Source organism: Oenanthe melanoleuca, chromosome 2 (assembly GCF_029582105.1).
Source record: "Oenanthe melanoleuca isolate GR-GAL-2019-014 chromosome 2, OMel1.0, whole genome shotgun sequence".
NCBI classification, from domain to species: domain Eukaryota; kingdom Metazoa; phylum Chordata; class Aves; order Passeriformes; family Muscicapidae; genus Oenanthe; species Oenanthe melanoleuca.
In genome coordinates this window covers 72,212,680-72,236,105 of record NC_079335.1, presented here as the reverse complement: position 1 = coordinate 72,236,105, position 23,426 = coordinate 72,212,680, and the positions used below count along the sequence as shown (strand labels likewise).

Below are 23,426 nucleotides of genomic sequence, written 5' to 3'. Positions count from 1 at the left end.
TCAAATTAAAAATGAACTTTAGTTTTAGAAGAAAAATCTCAGATTTGAAGCTTCTGTTCAAGTATAATGAGTTTTCTGTCTTTTCCTCTAGAAATGTAAGAGAAAGTACATAGCAGGCTTGACAGCCAAGTATAAAATAAGCTATATTGTGTAAGCAGAAAGAATTGTGTCTAAGCTGAAAAATTTCTAGAAGACAAGTGATTACTAGTGAGAAGATTGCTGTTGAGATTACTGGGTGCTGGTTCTGGAAGCAGGGGCCTTTTCCCTCTTCTCTCTTTCTTTCTTCCTCCATTTCTTCCTTTCCACATTCACTGCCATGTTTCAACAGGAAGCAAAACGTTTCTCTAACATTGATAAATCCTGGGTGAGGATCATGACCCGAGCTCACGAAACACCCCATGTTATTCAGTGCTGTGTTGGAGATGAAATAATGGGACAGTTATTGCCCCATTTACTGGAACAGCTTGAACTCTGTCAGAAATCACTCACAGGGTAAGATTACTATGAGACCACATTCTTGGCCAGATGGTTGTGCATTGTGTAACTAGGGCAAGAGCAATTGCTCAAGTACTATCCCATGAACTTTGAAAAGATCCAGTTCTTACTCTGCTAAGAATTCAGTTGAACTGAGCAAACAAGTTAGCAGGATAATACAACCAACTCCAAAGAAATTTCTACCAGCTCATGGATAAGTATTTGTTTTGTGGCTAAGCTGGCACTCACTGTCTGTCTCTGTTAAAACTAAAGCTGGTTTCAGCCTAGTTTCAATCCAGAAGGCAGTCTAGATTTGTGTTCCATTCACACTTTGCACACAGGTGGGAAATATTCAACTTGAGAGAAGTGAATAGCAAGTAAAAGAGTTAATGTAAACTATTTTATTTCAGTTTAGTTTCTTTTCTTTTTACTGGTGTTTAGATTATAGCAAATAGAGGTTTTTCATGAAATGATTTCTGATACTAGGAGTAGCTTTAAAGCAGATGCTTAACATGAATGTATGAGGGATAAAAATTGTCATGGTACAGCTAAAAATTGTATAATAAATTGTGAGAAACACCACTTTTAAAGAGGAAAGGATGTACAAATCAACACAAATTGCTTATCATCTACCGCCTCCCTGCTTCTCTAACAATTTTTTAAAAATGCAGGTATCTGGAGAAAAAGCGCCTGCTATTTCCACGATTCTTCTTCGTGTCAGATCCTGCTCTCTTAGAAATTCTTGGCCAGGCATCCAACTCTCACAATATACAGGCACATCTGCTGAATGTGTTTGACAACATTAAAACCGTCAGGTTCCATGAAAGGGTATGTACTGCCCACACCTCAGTGTTACATTCCTTCACCTTAACAATTGTGATACTTGCTAAATTAGAGGGTTGCATAAGTCATTCTACTGTTTTTCTTCATTCACAACTATTTGATGCTGTGTACCTTTCTTCATTTAAGATTTGTTTCATATCCTCATTTATGTAATGGTAAAACTTCATGTAGAATAGCAAAACAAAAATTTGCATCAGTGCTTAAATTTCAGAAAAATCCACTTACGTGCAGAACTATTTTGTCTGTGGCTTCCTCTGAAATAAGCTTTTGAGTCTTTATGAGCTTATTTGTATCTTTGCATCTTTGCATTGTCTGTATTTGTATTTTTCCATTCATTTTTTGATTGTAAGAGAAAGTGTACCTACTGTCTCTCCTGTTTCTGAGCTGCCCTTACTATTCCTTCAGACACAGTGTTTGAAGAAAACATTTATGCCTTTTACAAGAACAGATAACAACATTTTTTCCTCATATATGCATTTTCTTAGAAACTAATTACCTCCCTATGCTTTAGAAATTCCTTTGCTTTTTCATGTTCCTTAACTTTTCTGTTTCCATTATTTTTGATTCCAAGGCTGTAAATTTTGTTAGGCAGTTAACCCACCAGTAATGGTAGAAGGTTTCCTTTATTGTGATTGGAAAGTGGATGTTGTCACAGAATCTCAGAATGGGTCAGGTTGGAAGGGACCACAGTGGGGCATCTGATCCAACATCCCTCCTCAAGCAGGGTCATCCTGGAGCACATGGCACAAGATTGCCATTGAAACTTTAGTGAGATTCAGGAGTTGTCAATATATTGGTGTTTGTCTCCTTGTTCATGACAGTTTTTGTTTAAAGCCTTTCTGCGTAGTAATGATTTAATAGTGTTTAAATTTCATTGGACAAGTTGATATAATTTATTAGTTGTTTAAATGACTGTAATGGAGTGATTGCAGGAAAACACAAATTATTGTAAAGATAAATAATCTATCTATAAACACCAGATATTTTTGCTTTTATTAGATATATGATCGTATATTGTCAATTAGTTCACGAGAGGGTGAGACTGTAGAGCTGACTAGACCTGTAATGGCTGAAGGTAATGTGGAAGTTTGGCTCAGCTCTCTGTTGAAGGAATCCCAGCTATCACTGCATCAAGTTATTCACCAGGCAGCTATGGACATCCAGGAAATGAGTTTCCAGATTACTGAATTTCTTTCTACTTATCCAGCCCAGGTAATATCATTGTTAAATGAATGAAGAATTGTTCACAAATATGTATCAGACTTTTTTTCTTTTTTTGCATTCAAAGTTGCAGTCACTGCTAAATACAAAAATAGTATTTAATTTTATTTGAATCATCTCAATCTTTTAAGTGTTAGCTTCACATAGCTGACATGAAAAGAAGGTAACACCCTAAAGCTCCTGTGTAAAAAGAATGCTGAATGCAATAAATGAATGTAATGAAGTTGACACTATTTCTTATATATAAGCTTGATAATTGACTACTGGAGGAAAATTAGTGAAATTATGTGCTTTGTCATATATTCAGGATAATGCTGTGTGTTGCTAAAGGTTTGGAACTGAAAGTAGTGTTAAGGGAAAATTAATTTTTTAGTAGAAGCTTCATCTGTGATCAGGAATGTTGTTGTAGATAGAATCAAGATTCCATGTATTACTAGAAAATATTCCAAATGGAAGCACTAATTATTCACTGGTTAGTTATTATTTATAAATGCATATTTGTTATATATATTATTTTTATATATACTGTAAATCCTATTGAGCAGTTGTATTAGCAATGCACTGTAGGCAGTATCTACAAGACTGAAGTACAGGCTTAGCTATGCATTTATGAATGCAGTTGGGACACACAAAACATGACCTCTGTATGAATGCATGGAAAGTAATTTTATACATATTGTAGGAGAACTATTTCTTTAGTTTTTCTGTGTCTGTGAATGTACATTTTAGGTGAAAAAGAAAAAATTTTGAAGCATATACTTCTGTGTTTCCTAAGGTTGGGTTATTGGGGATCCAAATGATTTGGACAAGAGACTCAGAAGAAGCTTTGGCTCTTGCCAAGCAGGATAAAAAAGTTATGCGTAAAACGAACCAGTTTTTCCTGGATCTTCTGAACACATTGATAGATATGACAACAAAAGACCTGAGTCCATTTGAGCGAGTTAAATATGAGACATTAATCACTGTTCATGTGCATCAGAGGGACATTTTTGATAGTCTTGTAAGTATTAAAATAATTAACAATGAATTATGAGGTGTTTTCCACATAAAACAATGTGAAATGATAAGAAAATATTATGATACCTTTTAATTCCTGTCTCATAAGGTAAACATTTAATTTAATGACTTTAATGATTATGTGTCCTGGAATGATCTAGAACTGCTGCTGTTGCTTCAATCAAGTCTTAATTTCCTTTTAAGTGATTCAGTGGGTTTTCCTCTCCCCAAGCAGTAGCAGAATTTTGTAATGTTTCATGTTGGTCCACTAAAGTTAATAGTGCCTCTGTTGCATAATCCGTTAGGGACATCTTTTTTCCTCATCCATTTTTTTGCAAGTAATTGTCCTTTTTCTGGACTGTATTATGAATTTCTGCAAGTAAATAAAATGAATATAGAGTTATAGTACAGGAAAAAGTTTGAAGCTGATTGAAACTGGTATCCTCTCTGTTCTAGTTTCAATAGAATACCTAATTATTACTTAGGGATTTAGTTATTCACTTTACACCTCCTCATGCTGATGCAGGAGGCTAAAATAAGGAAAATGAAAGCACTTAGCTTAATCAAACTTAAAGCTAGCATACCATTTACTTATAGGATTCTGAAATTGAGCTGTCCAAGAAAAGAATTATTGAGTTTTGGCCCATTATTGATAGGCAGGCATTTATCATTTCATTGCAGAATCATTTGTTTCTAGTTATAATCATTTTATGTAGATACAAATGGAAAAATGTTTTTTAAAAATCCTGTTTTAATATTCAATAGAGCAACTGTGATTTTTTTCTCAGTTCTGTTGAGTTCCTTAGGTAGTATCAGCACCACGATGCTGACATGAAGTATCCTTTTTCCCAATATGCCTATGGTTTCACACAATTCTCATAGCAGTTTATAAAATCAAGTATCAGATTATGTACTTCTGACTCATGTAAAACTAAGTGGTTGAGAGGACTAAAAGGAATGGCAATTTTAAGGTTAAACTGAAATGACTCTTGTTTGAGGCTTATGAACTGTTTATTTGTATTTAGAATTTTGACACACTTGTCTAAAGCCTGAAGGTCCTCTGTCTAAGTATGCGCTTGAGAATAATGGATGAGCAATTTTTGTAGTAAAAATCCAGATGGATTCTCCACTATTCTTTTGTTACTAGCTGTCCTTTATGCCTTTCACCATGTTTGCAGTGCTGCCTTTGAATCTACTACTTAGATGACATAATATAAATGTGAAAGTAAATGTTAACCATGAATGCCACAGCCTTGTCTTCCCTCTCTTCTTAGTGCTGCATGCATATCAAGAGCCCGACGGACTTTGAGTGGCTGAAACAATGTAGATTTTATTTTAACGAAGACTCTGATAAAATGGTGATTAAGATCACTGATGTGAGCTTCACATACCAGAATGAATTCTTGGGCTGTACTGACAGGCTTGTCATAACACCTCTTACAGACAGGTGAAAAAGACTAATTTTATTCCTTTATTCTTTGCTGCCAAACCTCAGCTTTTACAACAGCAATTTTGTCATTCCTGTTGGATGCAACATTGATCTCTGCAAAGTTTATCCTTCACAGTCTTGTCAAAGTCAGTAATTTTATACAAAATGCTTCAGTATTTTTGTGCCCTATAATGTGAACAGTTTGCAACTTATTTTCTGCCACATACATACTTGTATGCATATGGTATATGTGACCTTCATTCTTACGTATGTGAAGCCAACATACCTAAAGATCTGGTACATCCAACAGATAAAATATGTAGAGATACAGGACAAAAGTAGGTGTTTCCAGACAAGCTAATGAAAAGAGCTAAGGAAGAACAGTCCAAAAAAAAAAAAAAAAAAATTCAGCTGCAGTACTTTGGAGATCTTTGATCTAAAAGGATGTTGAAAGAATTGCAGTCCTTTAACAGAGAGATGTACCTGTCTAACTCAAATAGCACAATGAATGCTTTATAACATATCATTGATATATACTTATTAACTGGTGTTTTGCTGCATTATGCATAGATGTTTAATTTATGAAGATGGGACGCACTGTGTGGTCAAATTTTAAAGATAGATGAGAAAGGAAAGGTTAGATGTCTTTCATTATTGTACTCCACAGTATAATGTATTTCAAAACTACTCCAGATAAAATAACTCACTATCCAAACTAATCAAATTAAGATTAGGCAGCATCTCTGTATTTGCTTTCTTCCCTCCTTGCGATCTTTCACGTTGCTGATAATTGAGAATTATCTGTTCTTTCACTTTATGTATGATGAAATGAACCTTAATATTCCCTGCATCAGAGACTGAATGAAGGGGTTTTGTCCTTACTGATCTAGATTGTAATTAGTGGAATATAATTTCAGCACTTCCCTTTTCTCCTTAAATCAGTCCTTGTGTAAGTTCCTCTGGCGCTATACAGAAATCCATTTGCTACAGCCTGATTGATTGTTGCCTTTTAGATGTTACATCACTTTGGCTCAAGCCTTGGGCATGAACATGGGTGGAGCACCCGTGGGACCTGCAGGAACTGGAAAAAAACTGAAACTGTGAAAGATATGGGACGGTGCCTTGGAAAATACGTAGTGGTCTTCAACTGTTCAGACCAGATGGATTTCCGAGGACTTGGGCGGATCTTCAAAGGTAAGATGTGGACCAAAGGTAAGCTGTTGGCCAAATAGTCAATTGTTTTCTGGGTGCACAAAGCACAGTATAACTAACTGGGCAGAGAAAGTGATTGTTCCGCTGTACTCAGCTTTGGAGTGGCCTCATCTCAAGTACTTTTTGCAATTCTCGAGTCAACAATACAATAGCATATAAAAATACTGGAATGTGTCCAAATGACAACAAAAAAGATGGTGAAAGAGCTAGAGAACACGACTTAAGAGAAACAGCTGTACTGTGTTTATACTTGGTAAAACAAACTATATACTATGTTTTGCTTCGAGAAAGAGAGACTGAGGCGTACCCTCATTGCTGTTTATAACTTCCTCATGAGGGGAAGTAGTGATGAAGGTGTTGATTTCTCTGGTGTCTGATAATAGGACATGGGGAAATGGCTTGAAGCTGCATTGGGAATTCAAGCTAGGTGTTCACTGAGAGTGTGGGCAAGCTCTGGAACAAACTCTTCAAGGAAGTCACTGGTGTCTCAAGCCTGTTAATGTGCCCAAATAGTGGTTAGACAATTATCTTATATATAAATGGTTTAACTTTTAGATATACCTTTGTCATGAGCCTTTTATAAGTCAGTCTTTTGTGTTCTGAGAGTATATGATTTTATGAACTATATAAGTTCAGATGATAAGAGGACATCCGTATGAAACAAGGTTGACACATAACCAGCAGATGGTTTCAGCCTTTTAATAAGTGCTAGTAATTAATACCTTATTATGAGTATAAAGTACAGTTGCAACACTGTCTTAAAGAAATAGAAATGTCTGAAAACATGACACAATTTTTGAAAAGATAGATAAAGTCACTTAAAATTACTTAAAGTCACAAGAGGATCTGTCGCTATGAAGGGAAAATGCTGTGAAATTTACTGCTGAACTGGTAGGACTGGTGCTGAATTTTAACCCCAGTATTTTGTCTCATTCAAACATTGAAGATTCTCTCAATAGAAGGAAATGCATGGATAGTGCTACACATGTTAAAAACAATTGGCAGAGCTCACTAAATTTGGGTGCAGATGACATTTTTTCAGACACCTGAAACTGATACCTGTCAGTCGTGGCAGATGTGAAATTAGAGATCAAATGGAGGTTCTTGAAAACTGTATTGTTGCAAGTGACTGTACCTATGATTTTGTTTTGTTTTCCCAAAAAAATCCAAGGAAAAATGCAGTTCTGGCATAGACTGATGTCCAGCTTCTTTATCAGTGAACACAACTGTGTTGTTCATTTTAATATGTTCAATAAGCTATTAACAACCTGTCACATCTTCACAGAATTACTGCAGGAGTGTTTCTTAGGGGGTAAAGAGGGACAGAAAAACATTCAAGATATAAGAAAAGTAGAAGAAATCAAGGAACATAGTATTTTAGAAAATCTTAAGGACTTTGGGAACTTGTATATACTTACTTGAAAAGAAATTAAAATTCTTCTCTTTGTTCCTTTCCCAACTCTCAAAAATAAACTTTCTTTTCCTCCTTGAGGTAGATTAACCTAATTTTTGGCTTGTGAATTGCACCAAAAATGTGTTAAAAACATAATGGTTATCTGCTTAGTTGCTTTTCTCTTTGAAGGTCTTGCTCAGTCTGGCTCCTGGGGTTGCTTTGATGAATTCAATCGCATTGATTTACCAGTGCTATCAGTAGCTGCGCAGCAAATAGCAATTGTGTTGACATGTAAGAAGAAATGTAAAAAGAGGTTCATTTTTACTGATGGAGACAATGTAGAAATGAACCCAGAATTTGGCATCTTTCTCACTATGGTAAGTATTCAGTAGGTTTCTAATATACCATTGATGACTGTACAATAAATGAGTCTAATTCTATTAAGTGTACTTGCTAACTCTTATGTCATTCATTTGTTAGAACTAACTCACTAATAGTCTGAGAACACTGAGCATTGCTGCAAAGACAGTTTACAGGGTCATGGTTCTATAACATCCAGCACATGCGACTGAAAAATGCAGGTAGCATCATAAATACAAGTTATCTCAATTTCAGATTGCTTCTACATGCCAAGTTCTGGCTCCCAAAGTATGCTTGTTTGCTGCAATTACAGAAAAAATATCCATAGAGCTATAGGTAAGAGAAGACAGTAAAAATAGGACCTATAAGACAAACTCAGATTTGAAATGCTTAGGTGGAATATTTTTCATATCTCATGGATATAAAAGAGGCAAAAATTCTGTAGAGATATGGTGATGAGATAGAGATATGGTGATTGCCATGGAGATAAGTCTTAATGGCAATTAATTTTGACATGTGACTTAAAGCCAGCTAATAATTTTTACCTACCAAGATGGCATACTCCTTTGCTGATTCTTCTGTTTGTGCAAGGTACACTCAGCTTCAACACCTGTCTTTCCTCTCCAGAATCCAGGATACGCTGGACGGCAAGAACTTCCTGAAAATTTGAAGATCAATTTCCGTTCAGTGGCTATGATGGTTCCTGACCGTCAAATCATAATTCGTGTTAAATTGGCTAGTTGTGGTTTCATTGCTAATGTTGTGTTGGCAAGGAAATTCTTTACACTGTACAAGCTGTGTGAAGAACAACTGTCAAAGCAGGTGATTATACTCATATGATGCAACCTGATTGTTTTAGGGGAAAACTATGAAGTCACAAAATATTCATGTTAGGAATAAGGAAAGGTTCATGTTCACTAAGCAAGCTAAGAGACAATTGCAGTTTAGTAATGCAGTCCTCTGCTGTCCTGGAAGATTACCTCCTGCTGCAGGTTGTTGGTGCAAAGATGGGGAACACTGCTTATTATTAAGATTTGGCTTTAATGACTGGTGAAGGCTGAGACAAATAAAGGCTTCATTATAGCCTTTGTTGATCTTACAGAATGGGTTAAGAGGCATTAGGTTTGTGCTGCCTGTGCTTGTACAGATGTTTCTCAGTTGCCAAGGGCCACAGAGAATTCAAAATAATACTGATAAAGTATTTCTCAATAGTCTTTGGGAACCCTGTCTTGATCCAATGATTTTATGATTACATTTTTTTTTTGCTGTCACATCTTAGATTTTAATCGATTGGTAATGGTAGCAGATTTGGAGAGTGATGTTGCCCATAGTTGTACAGTCAAAGAATAGTTGATGGATGTTTGGAGGTATTTGAAGCACATGTAGCACTTCTCCTACATATCCATCCATGTCTTAAATAGTAAATAAGAACTGTTTAATCCCTATTAACTTGGGGAAAATTTTCCCAAACTTGACATATCTTCTAGGTGCATTATGATTTTGGCTTGCGGAATATTTTGTCTGTGCTGCGTACGCTGGGAGCAGCAAAAAGAGCAAATCCTACAGATACTGAGTCTACCATAGTCATGCGTGTTCTGAGAGATATGAACCTGTCTAAACTAGTAAGTTCTGAGGGCCTGATAAATAATTTAAGCTGCGCTTTGGAGCTACGTGATCACTAGAAGATTGTATGTGACCTTTACACTGAAGCTAGCTTGGAAATGTTTCATTCTCTGAGTGGAACATTTTGGCTGGGATATAAATAAATTTCTCATAGTACCCTGTGTGGGGCTGAGGAGGGAGTGATCTGTCTATAGCTTGACTTTCTACATGGGTTTAACCTTGAATTGTTCAGAATTTTTTTTACATATTTTTCCCTGCTACCTTAGAAGTAAGTGACAGAACAGATATCTTGGCAGTAACTTCTTTAGAAACTTAGTGCTTAAGTATTTAGTCACTCTTTTAAAAGTATCTGTTATTCATAGTCATGAGTACCATTTCACCTGTCTAAATAGCTAACAGCCCTCTTTGGTTGCTGTGATACATATTTTTTTTAACACCAAGTAAAATGGACAATTTACTAAATGTTATTGCTAAAATCTACTACAAGAAATTCAGTCTCCATGTTAGTGGTTTGTTTTGACTGATAGAAGCATTATGTGATCTCTTTCTGCTGTGTCCTTCTAATGTTTATTGCCTAGAGGATTATTACAGATGATTCCTTGTGTTCCCAAGCATTTCTTTAGGTCTTCAGGACTTGGGGATTGCTCTTTTTAACACTGATAAAATAAATAGAATAGGTTTTAATCTGTGTGGATTTTTGTTTTCCCTGGTTTTCATTAGATTGATGAAGATGAACCCTTATTTCTGAGTTTAATTGAAGATCTGTTTCCAGATATCCAGCTTGATAAAGCAGGCTATCCTGAACTTGAAGCAGCCATTGACAAACAGGTGATGTTTCTCGTGATCTGTGGTGCTCTGGCTTAACTTTCTGAGATGGCATCTAAGAAAATTCTTGTTGTGCAGTCTATCCAGCTGGCGATACTGTATATTACTATTTTGAGGAAGGTTAGGCTTTTCCATAAATCTTTTACCACTGGCATATTATTATTAAGCTTATTCTTCAGGAGGCCACTGAATTGGGATTATAGTGTTCTGTGTTTTTCTTGAGTCATGGTTACTGATGTCCTGTTTGAAAAATACATGTATATGAGCTTGCCCAACGTTACCCAGCATTTAATATCTGTCTAAAGTCTTAACAACTGGAATATGAACTTGAGAAAAGATTTACCTACAATGAAATTTCTTCTATTTAATTTCCCTTTAGATGTTTGAAGCGTTTCAGTAGGGCCAATTTAAGAATATCATGTGTATATATATAATATAGAAGTACTATAGATATAATGTACCTAGAGTCTGGTTTACCTTATTTTTCTGAATACATGTTTGAATACCAGATATATTTTCTTTTTCTAACAGGTTTTTTTTTATATACACAAAGCTTTACAAAGAGGGTAGCAATCTGCTGATGATCTGTCGGTCTGTCTGTCTATCTATCTATCTCTAAAGGCATCAAAATATATTTTGCACTCTAAAATAACAGCAATTGGTTTTCTGCCACTGTCTCTTAGGTGGAGGAATCTGGCCTTGTTTGTCATCCTCCTTGGAAACTTAAAATTATCCAGCTTTTTGAAACTCAGAGAGTAAGGCATGGATTGATGACACTAGGACCTAGTGGTGCAGGAAAAACCACCTGCATCCACACCTTAATGAAAGCAATGACAGGTAAGTTAGTAATTATATTATAAACTGTTACTGAACAGTTTACTCTGTAAACTTTAAATCCCATTCTTTCTTCTTAGACAACCTCAATTGCTTCACTGTGAGAATATATTACTGGAAGAATTATTTTATGTGTTGAGATACTAATTATTCTAGTAGTATCTTTCAAAAGCTTAAAAATGTCTCTCAATCCAAGCCATATGCTTCATGTCCTTTTTTCCATATTATCATATTTTTATCAGAAGTTCTTACTCGAGATGGATTAAGAAAGAGGAATATAGTCTAGGTAGGGAGCTCAGACAAATGATTAAAGCATCTCCTGGGTTTTGCTCAGGTAGTGCTGAAACCTTTTACTAATCATAAGTATTTAGGTCTTTTTGAACACAGTGCACAAGACAGGGTCTTTGCAATATAAAATAACTGGTTTTATAATCATAAATTCCTGATTTAGGCCATGCAAAGTCTCCAAGGGTATTAATTTTGGATCCTGACTGGGGGCTCTAAGACTGTGTGTGTTTTTTTTTGTTGTCTTTATTTCTAAACAAAAATGTAAAATATTAGTTGAAGAATGTCTGATCTTATTAAAATAAAAGGTCATAGCTCGGGCAGAAAAGCATCTCTTTTGAGATAAGCTTGTGTTACTGCATTTCACAAGTTGCTTATAATGATTTTCAAGAAGTGAATAATTCTGTAAAAAATATTTCAGCAAGTCTCTCATGCATGCAGTACTGTGCTATGCTTAAGAAACACTGTAAACTCTACATTGCAGCGTAAATTAATGTTCCATTGTGGAAAAAATCAGAAAGAACAAGATTGCATTGCCCTCTTTTCCTATATATTTTTTTTTTTTTCAACAATGAGATGTGAACTACTACCAAGAGAAAGCCACCGCATTACTTTTTATAAAGCTGATCTTCTCACACAACCTCATGAAGTGTTAAACTACATGATCTGTCAGGCTTCTGTTTTATATGTTAGTGACATCTGATTAGAATGAAGATATTTTAAAATAAGTAATTTTTTCAGCTCTTTCTTTCAACACCTTGCTAGTGGCTCCTCGTTAAGTTTTAATATTGGGTTTTTAAAAAATGTCTGGCATAGTAGTTTTTAGGCTGTTGCTAATGAGATAAAAACAAAAGTTTAAGATCATGGTATGGCTAGGTAGAATTTATCTGTCTCAGAGAATTCACAGGAATATTCCTATATTGTATACTTTGATTCTAAGATGTATACAAGTGCACAGAAGGGTAAAATAATCAGTCATCTGTCTGGAATTTATTAATTGGGTTTTAAAAATATGCATCCAAAACAAATGTTTTAAAGCTCTATTGTTTGATAAGCCTTTGAAATACTAAACTAAACCTAGAGTAAATTTCATCTTGCTGCTTTTCTTCCTTGTTCTTCTTCTTTGTTCCCGATGAAGCTGTGAAATGTGAATTGACTTTTCAAAAGTTTCAGAACTTCATTCTACTATTTTTTATGCCTTCAAAAATTAATTTTCTGTAGCAAGAGAAGTTTTTCAATTAAATACACACGTTCTTTTAATTATGAATGCATATTAAATCGTACATGTGGGTGTAATGAGTATGAATTTGTCAAAGTTCTCTTACTGCTGAAAAGATATGTAAAAACTAACTGGTGATCTGCTTTCATAGATTGTGGGCAGCCACATCGTGAAATGAGAATGAATCCTAAAGCTATTACTGCTCCACAAATGTTTGGACGCCTTGATGTGGCAACAAATGATTGGACAGATGGAATATTTTCAACGCTCTGGAGAAAAACTTTAAGAGCAAAGAAAGGTATTGTAGTGGGTTGAACTTGTCTGGGCTCCAGGTGCCAGCCAAGTTGCACTGCAACTCCTTTTCCCAGCTGGACAGGGGAGAGAAAATAAATGGAAAACAACTCATAGTTGAGATAAGGCAGTTTACTAAAGTAAAAGTTTGTGTGAGAACAAGCAAAGAGAAAAAAAAGGTTTGTTCTCTACCTTGCATCAGCAAGTGGTGTTCAGCTTCTTCCCAGGAAACACAGAGGTTGCTCTGGAACGTAAACACTGAAAGTAATAGAAATCCCACCTTCCTTCTCCTTTCCTTAGCTTTTATATCTGAGCTGATGTCATGCAGTATGGAACATCCCTTTGGCTAATTTCCACCTAAAATTATGCTGACAGATATTCTTAGACTGCTATATTAACTAAAAGAGTGTTCTTAATAGTTTGATGCTACATGGTTCCTTCCTTTTTATTTCTGAAAATTAGTATGCAATCTTATCATTATGCCTTAAAAGAAAAAATAAAAGAAAATCTTAACACTTGTTCCACTATTTCTATACAAAAATTCTTAGTCTTCAGAAATACAGACACTTAGAAAATGCTTTTCAATTTTATTATGGTAGGCTTGTTTCAAATCTAGAAATGTAACACCCTTGAGAACGTAACATAACATTAACTATTGATTTTTTTATCTTTTCCTTCAAGATTAAAATATATACTAGCATACTCATATGAGTTCCTCAGAATTACTCTGTAAGAGTTCTGTAATATTTCTTTATGAGCCAGACTCCAGACCATCTCAGGCATGAGATGCCTGAACTGTAGCTATAAACCCTTCACATATCAAAAGTTTATCATGTTTCATATCTCCTTGGTTCAATGCTAGCAGAGCTCCCAGCCACCTAAGCCTTCATAATAAGCAAGGATTCTGAAGGCAGCTGGACCATCTTTGGCTGAAGGATTGTCTGGCAATGCACGGTGGCTCTGTCTGCTCCCTAAGGGATGGGCAGCCAGAAGCAAAGGTGGGATGTCTTTCCATCCAGGATCTGTGCTCAGTACCCAAATGGGGCAAGCAGAACAGACCCAGACCCTCCTAGGAAACACAGGCAGGCTTTAAAATACCTTTCTCTGAGTAAATGGAAAACAATGGAAAAACTTCAAAGGAAGCTGGATCAAGTTTAGGGACAGAAAAAAATGACAAGAATCTTCCCCTAATGGACCTCTTTTACTTATGATATGATTTTGAAAGAGTGATTTTGCAATGGTTACATTCATTTAATTCCTCTACATTTATAAAACCCATTGGAAATGAATGATGTTTAAATTTATCTGTAGTCATTATCTTCTTTATGGTGTTTCATGTAACTTGAAATAAACCTAATTTATTACTGTCTTGAAGACTGGGTGCATAAAACTCTTTCAGAGTATTAAAAACTGGTGACTTGCTAATAGTATTTTATGTACTGAAGAATGGATAATTATTATCAATAGGTGACAAAATGAAATGCCCTACTGAAATTGAGTGATGAAAATGGTAATTGTATTAAAAGCTGAGACTGTAGCTGTGTGCATGAATTCAGAATTAGTTAAAAATTTGTTTGCAGAGAAACAAGGTCCAGAGAAACAGTAAGAAACCAGTCCTTGAAAGAAACTAGCACTTCATCCATAGGTCATTCTGTCTGTTGTGTTGGATTATAGGTGACCACATCTGGATAGTTCTTGATGGTCCAGTTGACGCTATTTGGATTGAGAATCTTAATTCTGTCCTGGATGACAACAGAACTCTAACGCTAGCAAACGGTGATCGGATACCTATGGCACCAAATTGCAAAATAGTCTTTGAGCCTCATAATATTGATAATGCTTCTCCAGCAACAGTTTCAAGAAATGGGATGGTGTTCATGAGCTCATCAGTTCTCACCTGGAGTCCTATCCTTGAGGTACAACAGCTGAGTGTCTGTATATGTATGGGAAGTTTTACTGGTTACTTCTTCAACACTTCACTCTTATTTTAGGACTATTTTCATGCCTTTTGCTATGAAATCTCTTTTTCCCTGTATAAACTTCTAGGTCAATACTTAAAATAGCAATGTTTCTGGTAGTTTATACAAGAGTGAGTAATTTTTTTAAGGGACATAGTAAATATATTACAGTTCTAAAATATGTCTATTTTACTTTGAGGCAAATTTGTAATTAAAAGTATTTTATGCAATTGAAGTATAACTCAGTTTTTAAAACACTAACTACCTGGCAGCCTGTAGTACAGCTTCAGACCAAGGAGAAAAAAAGAGTAAAAGTGATTCAGAGAACTTGAAATCCTCAAGACAGTGTCAATTTTTCTTGATATTTCTTGAAAGTTTTTGTGGTTGGGATTTAGAAGAAGAAATAAAGTCAGTGCAGCATCAAAGCATGTAATTTTTAAGTTTATGTTGTTGCTTGGTTCTGTTAACATTCCTAGAATCAAAGTTTCTGAAGAACCAGGCAATAGTTTCTGTCTGTCTGGCGTGGAATGGATAATTCAGAAAAACTACACATTTCAGGTGTGTTTTAGAGGGAGTAACCAGCATATAACATATTGAAATACCATGGTGATTTTTAAAGATTTTTTTTTCCAGGTCATCTTTCATCTTCCAAAAAACAGCAAAAATGAATCCTAATCTAGATAGAATGCTTGTAACAATATAGTGAATGACAGATTCTGAGACTTGAACATACTATTTTTTTCACGTAGCAAAAATCTTGGTAAAGATGAAATATTAGTTCCCAAAAATCTACCTAATGTTCCATAGTAACAGATTTCAAAAAAGCTTTTAGCATTTAATTCCAGTTTTCTTCTCTTCTAAGAAAACAATAGAGACAGTAGCAGTTAAAAAAGTTGGTTTCTGATTTTTTTTTCTTGAGCCCTATATTGCCTTAGAAATTTATCAGTGGACTACTCAGGATTAACATTTTAAAAATAAATAATAATTTGCTCTCTCTGCATTTCTTCTTGTCTAGGCCATCTTGTTGAGAATGTTTGGTTGCCATTACTTTGCTTTGATAAAACATGGACTCTCTCCTGAATATCAAAACTGAAAATTTTCTTTTGTGTGGCAAAGATACTGATTGTTGTGATCATACAGATAATTACTTTCCCCGAAACCCAAGTTATATTTGGTATATTTCAGTATAATCCCAAATTAAAATCCTTTGTATGGGCTTTAAACTTTAATTTTAAGATAGGAATTATTTCCTGTTTATGAAATTGGAATGTCATTCAGGAGTTTATAGTGTATTTGTTCTCTAATTTTTATGACTCCAAAGAACATAAATTTATAGATTACTGTGTGCTAGCTGACTAAATTTTACTGTCCTCCTTTCTAGAATGTATCACTCAAACATGTTTATGAAAATATTTTTTAAGATTAATGTTTCACAGTATCATTCAGCCATTTAATTTTCCAAATCAAATAGGATACCAGTGGAAAATGCAACTAATCCTCACCTAGTGTTTCTTGACTAGTCCTATGAAAATACAGCTGGCCTCACAATAACAAAAACTTCAGTTTTGCCAGTGCAAATACATGCAGTCAACACAAGTGCTTTATGTATGTTACTGCTAAGTTTTATTTTTTAAATTTATTTTTTCAACTAATATGGATACTCAGGAAAGTGTAAGTGTAAATTATGCATCTAGGACAGTGGCTCCCCTGAGATTCCACTTGTGTTGTTCCTTTCTGTGCTTATAACACTGTATAGAGCCTATTGATGTTAGGTTCTCACAGCTCTGCCTCCTTGCATTGCTTAGTTTGCAGACAAGCACTTCTTGGATGTTAAAATTGTGCTAAAGATTCAGCTGCAAAGACAGCAGAAAGAGAAGCATTTTATTTTGCATTATCACTCATGATTTACCTCCTCACTTTAAAGTGAGATACAGCCTAAATTTTGTTGTGTTAAAGTGTTGTATGGAACCAATTTTCCTCAATCCATAAACCTTGTGGTTTTAGTATATTTTGGTGATAGAAACAGGCTAAAGAAAAAAACCGTCTTCTTTTTTTTTTTTTTTTTAAACTTAGGAATGCATAAACAAAATTATGTCAATTTCACCATGAAGTAACCTTTCCAACTTCTCTTCCTTTCCCCCTTATATAATTCATTATAAAACCGCAGCCTATTGTTGTTTATAATTTGATCCAAGAGCATTTTTTTTTTTGTTTGGTCTTACATCATAAATGAAATATCTTGATGTCTTTTTCAGTATACCTCCCTTTAAATCTATTTTGTAATGCAATATATTTCATATTCCATCAGCTCAGGTTAGATATTAACCTTGCTAATTCTCAGATGCTGAATGAAACATAGTATTTATTGATTTTCAGAAGAACTTTAAAACATGATTAAAGACAGATATAGATAACTCAGGAATTTGTATATATTTTTATCTTCGACCCTTACCATTTGTAAACAAATAAATATAGCTTCATACTTAGAGGCATTATTGTGACATATGCAGCTTCCAAGTTCAGTGAAATAGTTCTCAAGCATTTCATGTTGCTGTTCTCATGTAATGTGCTTCTTAAGCAGGTTTTGCAAAGTGATCAAAGCTATTTGATCCATTACTTGTCCACCTACTCGAAAGCAAAAGCATCTTATCTTTTCTGCTTACCCCTAATATTTTTTGAACAATCAGTGAATTTTTGGTTATCTATTTAAAGTACTTCTGTCCTTTTAATTTTTATAACTTTGTTTTCCACCTACCCATTTCTAGAAAGGTTTTTCATATATATCCTCATTTTTAATCAGTCTCAAAGTTTATTTACTTTGGGAAGTAAAAGTAGAATTTCAAAATATTATGAAGGTAGTAGAAAGAATCATAGAAGCACAATGTAGTTTAGTTTGAAAAGGACCCCTAGAGATAATGTAGAATACAACATTATTCAAGTCAACTAGAGGAGACTGCTGAAGGTCCTGTTGTGTTCTGAGATGGAGACTCCAGAAGCTCACTGAGAAGCCTTTTCCACCTTTAACTACTCTCACAAGAGAAAATGCTTAAAGCAAATTTATTTGACTTCAATTTGCTCCTAATTTTGTTTTGAGTTTTTGGAAGAATCTGCAAGTGTTTTTGCTGGTGATTGTACTTTATGTAGGAAATCAATGTATGGGATGTAAATGTGAAGTATTCTGCCCTGCAGATGAGAGAACCTCGAGGTAACTCCAAGAATAATAATATTACTTTGAATTAAAGGCATCAAAGAATGAATCCTATTCTATGATCTTAGAAATGGGTAGTTTTACTCAGGTTTTGTTTATACATCATTACAGATACTGAGATACACAATAAGAGCACTACACACACCAGCAGACCTCTTCCCCAGTAGCTTGATTTTCTTTGGTACATATGCTTCATCTTTCAGGTTATTCTCTATCCCTCTTAGAAATAATGTGACAAATAAATCAAATTCATGTTCAGTATATATTGTATAGTTTCTTTGCAGAGTTTTTAGATGCCTTTCACAGCTGCTGTGATTAAAAAAATATTTGTAAAGGATGATTTTTGTGCTGTTGAAGACAGTTTTTTCTTTTCAGTTCTCTTCATCTTTAACATCCAGTAGGAATTATGCATACATGGGTAAAATTTGACCTTCTGTTTATTAAACCCTGCCCAATGGGCAGGTAAACTTAATTGCCACCCCTCCTTCTCCCATTCTGCTCTCAAGAAATGAACATTCCATGCTTCCTGAACCTTTTGAATTACTGTACTTGAATTTACTGAAACTTGCATTGGGAACTAAATTTGTTTTATTGTCATGCTTTGCAACAGGGATTTTTGAAAAAATGTTCCTTCCAAGAGGCTGAAATTCTACGTCAGCTGTATTCTTCATCATTCCCAGACTTGTACCGCTTCAGCACTCAGTCTCTGCACTGCAAGACTGAGGTGTTGGAAGCCTTTGTGATTATGCAGAGCATTAACATGTTGCAGGGCCTTATCCCACCTAAGGTAGGTGCTGTGAATGTTTTTACATATATTTAACACAATGGAGATAATTTTAAGTAACGAAGATTTGTAGAGAGGGACTCCTTGATGCTTGGAATGTCATCAAAGTGGAGATGCGGGTTAGTAAGGAATACCAATACCATTGGCAGTTTTCCTGTTTTCACTTTTGGGGGATTTGTTATCAGTTTATATTGATTCTGTCTGATCATTGAAGACATCTCTAAATTTATACATGACTGGAGACTTCTAACCTCATGTTAGTAATGAATATCAAGTAGAGTTTTCAGGCTGTTGAAGATGAAAAATCTACCTCAATCCTTCAGGAGCAAAGTGGGGAACTGACTCCGAAATTCTTGGAAAGGCTGTACGTCTTCTCTCTCATGTGGAGTGTAGGAGCATTGCTAGAGCTGGAGGACAGATGCAAAATGGAATACTGGCTTCGAAACCATGCAGCAGTAAAGCTTGAGCTTCCCTGTATCCCAGAAGGCAGTGAAGATACAGTGTTTGATTATTATGTGGCATCTGATGGTTAGTAACCCAGCAGGGTGATATGGGGGTAAAATTTAAAATTAATTTTTAATTATGCTTTTTTTAGATAATTAATTCAGAAGTATTTTGTAGCTTACCTTCTTTTGTGTCCCTTAGCAAGTTTTGTTTTATGGCTATGCTTTGCTGGTAGTGTTGTGTTCAGCTTTTTCCCTTGTTTCCAGTGAGAAGTCAGATTGTGGTTATATTGCTACAAAAGCTGCATGGACTTTGTGGCGATGAATTGTCAAGTGAGCATAAGCAGATAATCCTTGTCTTTGCCATAATTTATGCAGGAAAGAGGAGTAAGCCTCTTAGATACAACTTGGGGGATTCTGTGATTATATGATTCTATAAATTTTAGTCTGAATACACCGTGGGGGATTGCTGTATGCGAGACAGAAGCACTGACAGATGAGGGAACTGAATGGAAAATAAAGGAAGTGATGATTCCTAGTATTTCTAAAACATTAACTTAATTTCTTTCTTATTAGGTACATGGATGCACTGGAATACACGTGTTGAAGAATATATATATCCCAGCAGTGGCACACCAGAGTATGGCTCAATTCTTGTGCCTAATGTTGACAATGTGAGAATGGATTTCCTTATTGAAACCATAGCAAAACAGGGCAAGGTACTTTTTCTATATTTCATATCAAAGCACTGCCAGCAGTACACATGATAAAAGTTTTGGATTAGCAATGGAATATTATGTTATTGAAAAGGAAGGACTTAATTTTTTCTTTAGGTATAAGATGGTGTTTCCAGAAGCTACTTTCATGAAAATATGCTTGAACTCTTGAATAGCCACTGCTTCCAGACTTTTTTTCTTCCCCTTGCCCTTTCATTCTGTAGTGGAAATAACTGTAATTACAGCTGAGATCAGGTTAGAATTGAACCAATGTTTACATGTACTTATGGGAGAGGGAGAAGCACATAGGTCAGGAGGCTCATATCTGACTCTGCCAGAGTGGGGCAGTTACAGAATTTAAGTAGCTTTAAGTAGCTTTTTTTTTTTATGAGACCCTATTCTTCACTGAAACTGTGTCACTTAAGCAATTGAAATTTTACAGATTCTGAGTCTCTAGCTGATTAATCGCTTTTTCAAATAATTAACTCCTTTCCTTGTTAGTTTGATTGTGCTGGCTGACATGACCATTAACTGAAAATATTTTTAACTTGTCAGGCTGGCAAAAATCTATGAGACATTAACTATTTTACTTCTACATGTCTCTTGTAAAGAGTTCAGTTAACACAACTTTTCTAGTTTCTTTTTTGTGTAAAGGATAAATGGGACTGTTGAGCCTTTGCCAAGACACACAGCTCTTGTGTTTCATCTTATTTTGATGATGTCTTTGTCTAGGCTGTCCTACTAATTGGTGAGCAAGGAACTGCAAAGACTGTTATAATCAAAGGTTTTATGTCAAAATATAACCCTGAAAGGCACATGACTAAGAGCTTGAATTTTTCATCTGCAACAACCCCATTAATTTTTCAGGTATAGTAGTGATTAATCTTCTTATACAAGATGGTTGGATTCAGAGAATGTTCTGATAATTTGCCAGGAGGATGCTTCTGAAAGTGATTTTGAACAATAAAAAAGCACCTGTTCAAATGATCCAAGTGTTCTAACGCATGATTTAAGACTTCTGTAAAAAAATTGTTTCTTTCAACTTTTTCAGTAGCTATTCAGCTGTTCTTGGACTTCTACAATACCATGCCTATTATTTTCTTCATCATATTATGTTATTGTGTCAAATATATCAGTTCTCACTAACTGGGAAGAGCTGTTAGATTTTGCCAAACACTGTGGGTAAAAAAAGTGCTACCCACAACAATCTGTCATTAAAAGTGAGCTGTCTGCAATTTAAGTTCCAGTCATTCCAATTACTCGTTAAAAAAGTAATTCATGCAGTTCAGCTGCTCTACATACAATTATGAATGCTTAAATCCCGAATTGTACTGCCTGTCCAAATTTCTACCAAGCTAATTTGAATTATTTCAAGTGTCTTTAACCTCCTATCTGGGGACTACTTTTAATGCATTCTGGTATGCCAGGCCAAAGGACTGTCTGGGCTGCAAGTGCTGTCTATAAGCTTGATGAATCACCTATCATTCGCCTGTATAGCATAATAGAAACTACTAACATTTTATAGGATAAACATGTAATTTTGGTCTAAATTTCCTTAGGACTTTTCCTTCTATTTGTTGGGTTATAAACAAAAAAGTAACATGTTTTTATAAAATAAATGTTGATTTAATTGGTGACAGGTGAGAGTCTGATCAGGACATCTGAAATAGATGTGCAAGACTAAGTCAATTCTCTGTTAACAATCTAGATCAAAACATTCTGTTATGACATGTGCTTTAAAATTACTTTAGCTTCTTAAAATCTTGGTCTAACTGATGCCACTTGTGTAAGAAGGCAGGAGCCTAGGCACAGTGTAAGAACGCAGGTATTTATGTGTATGCTGAAGAATGATTATGCATGGTTAAGTGAACTTTCACTTAGGATAGAGTAAATAAAAACTGGACATTAAGAAGAGCAGAGAAATTGAAAGAAGATGAGCAGATCAGTAGTGGCAAGTCTACCATTAGGAAAAATGATCTCATTGAGTGTATTTATATATGTGAGTTTAATAATCAATGTATGCTTTTATGACGTACATTGATGCCTGCTGGAAAGGTATTCCAGAATTACATCTTCAATTTAATCTTTATTGCTAGCAATCATCAATTTTGCTGATAAATGAGTAAAATGAAAGAAAACTTTGAAACTTATTCAGATTTACGAAACTGTTAAGCATGGTTGTCTACTGTAGACACCATCCTAGTGCTTTATAACTTGGGATTTCAGACATTCTAGTTGAACTAGTGCAATTACCTCCAGCAAATGCCTTGTCTAAAAATCACTTAGTAAAATTCTATGTAAGAGAACCATCAATATGTTTAAGTGATTGAATGATGTATGCAATGCAGTGCTCTTTGTAACTGTGCTGCTAATTGCTTTTTGACAGCGTACGATAGAAAGTTACGTGGATAAGCGCATGGGCACAACTTATGGTCCACCTGCAGGCAAAAAGATGACAGTCTTCATTGATGATGTGAACATGCCCATAATCAATGAATGGGGAGATCAGGTTAGTTTGGGAAAGAAGGCAACAAAAGGTTTTCTTTGTTTTCATGCTACACTGTAAAATTGGCTTCTCAATCATTCAGAATAGGGTGAATTTGATATGTAGTACTTTAATTTTAAACAATCTTTTAAGAACCCATCTACATTAATTTGTCAGCAATTAATTGAAAATATATATGCTGACTGCAAGAAGTAGTTTGAGTGCTCCTTAGAACATGCCTGTATAATTTTAGTAGTGTTCTTTTAACAACACTCATTTTATAATTAAAAATAAGAAGTACTTGGCACACAAATTGTGATAGCACACTGATGTCGTGGGCAATAATTAAAATACCATGAAACCTGAGAGGTAAGAAGTGTCTTCTGTGCTTCAGACAAAATGGAAGTAATCTTTATGTATAATGACAAAGTTGTTCTGAAGTATATTTCTTTGGAAACAAAAGTTAGAATTTCTATAGAAGTATAGCTATAGGATGTACTCTCTGTGGGTCTTTTTTAGCTTATCAAACAGAAATGTAGGATATCCCTTTATGGATAAAGAAAAGAATCTTTCATTCTTTTGTATGAATTTTCTTCTATGATTTCAGCTTGAAAACCATGCTTGTGATTGCTACATAGGCAACTTAATACAGATATTTAGTATCATTTGCAACATACAAAGATGTATTAGTTTGGTTGTGATTAGAGCAAACTGGAAATTTTGTGTTAAAAGGGAGAAGTATTTCCAAGGGCAATGGAAATCCTGCAGCATTCAAGTGAGAATGAATTGTCATATGAATGATTAGTTCTAAACGAGGGTACCCCTCT

At 35.0% G+C, this 23,426-nt stretch overlaps 1 protein-coding gene across 1 annotated transcript in view; it reads left to right on the top strand.

Moving 5' to 3' along the window:
* Positions 1 to 23,426, top strand: part of DNAH5 (dynein axonemal heavy chain 5) — a 114,663-nt gene that overhangs the window by 44,605 nt on the left and 46,632 nt on the right. The window contains 19 exon segments of the mRNA XM_056484091.1: positions 329 to 492; positions 1,146 to 1,302; positions 2,317 to 2,529; positions 3,314 to 3,538; positions 4,809 to 4,981; positions 5,977 to 6,049; positions 6,052 to 6,157; positions 7,758 to 7,945; positions 8,556 to 8,750; positions 9,416 to 9,550; positions 10,272 to 10,379; positions 11,060 to 11,213; positions 12,866 to 13,012; positions 14,680 to 14,921; positions 18,782 to 18,958; positions 19,279 to 19,483; positions 19,975 to 20,117; positions 20,847 to 20,981; positions 22,501 to 22,623. Coding sequence (XP_056340066.1) covers positions 329 to 492; positions 1,146 to 1,302; positions 2,317 to 2,529; positions 3,314 to 3,538; positions 4,809 to 4,981; positions 5,977 to 6,049; positions 6,052 to 6,157; positions 7,758 to 7,945; positions 8,556 to 8,750; positions 9,416 to 9,550; positions 10,272 to 10,379; positions 11,060 to 11,213; positions 12,866 to 13,012; positions 14,680 to 14,921; positions 18,782 to 18,958; positions 19,279 to 19,483; positions 19,975 to 20,117; positions 20,847 to 20,981; positions 22,501 to 22,623 — 3,063 coding nt within the window.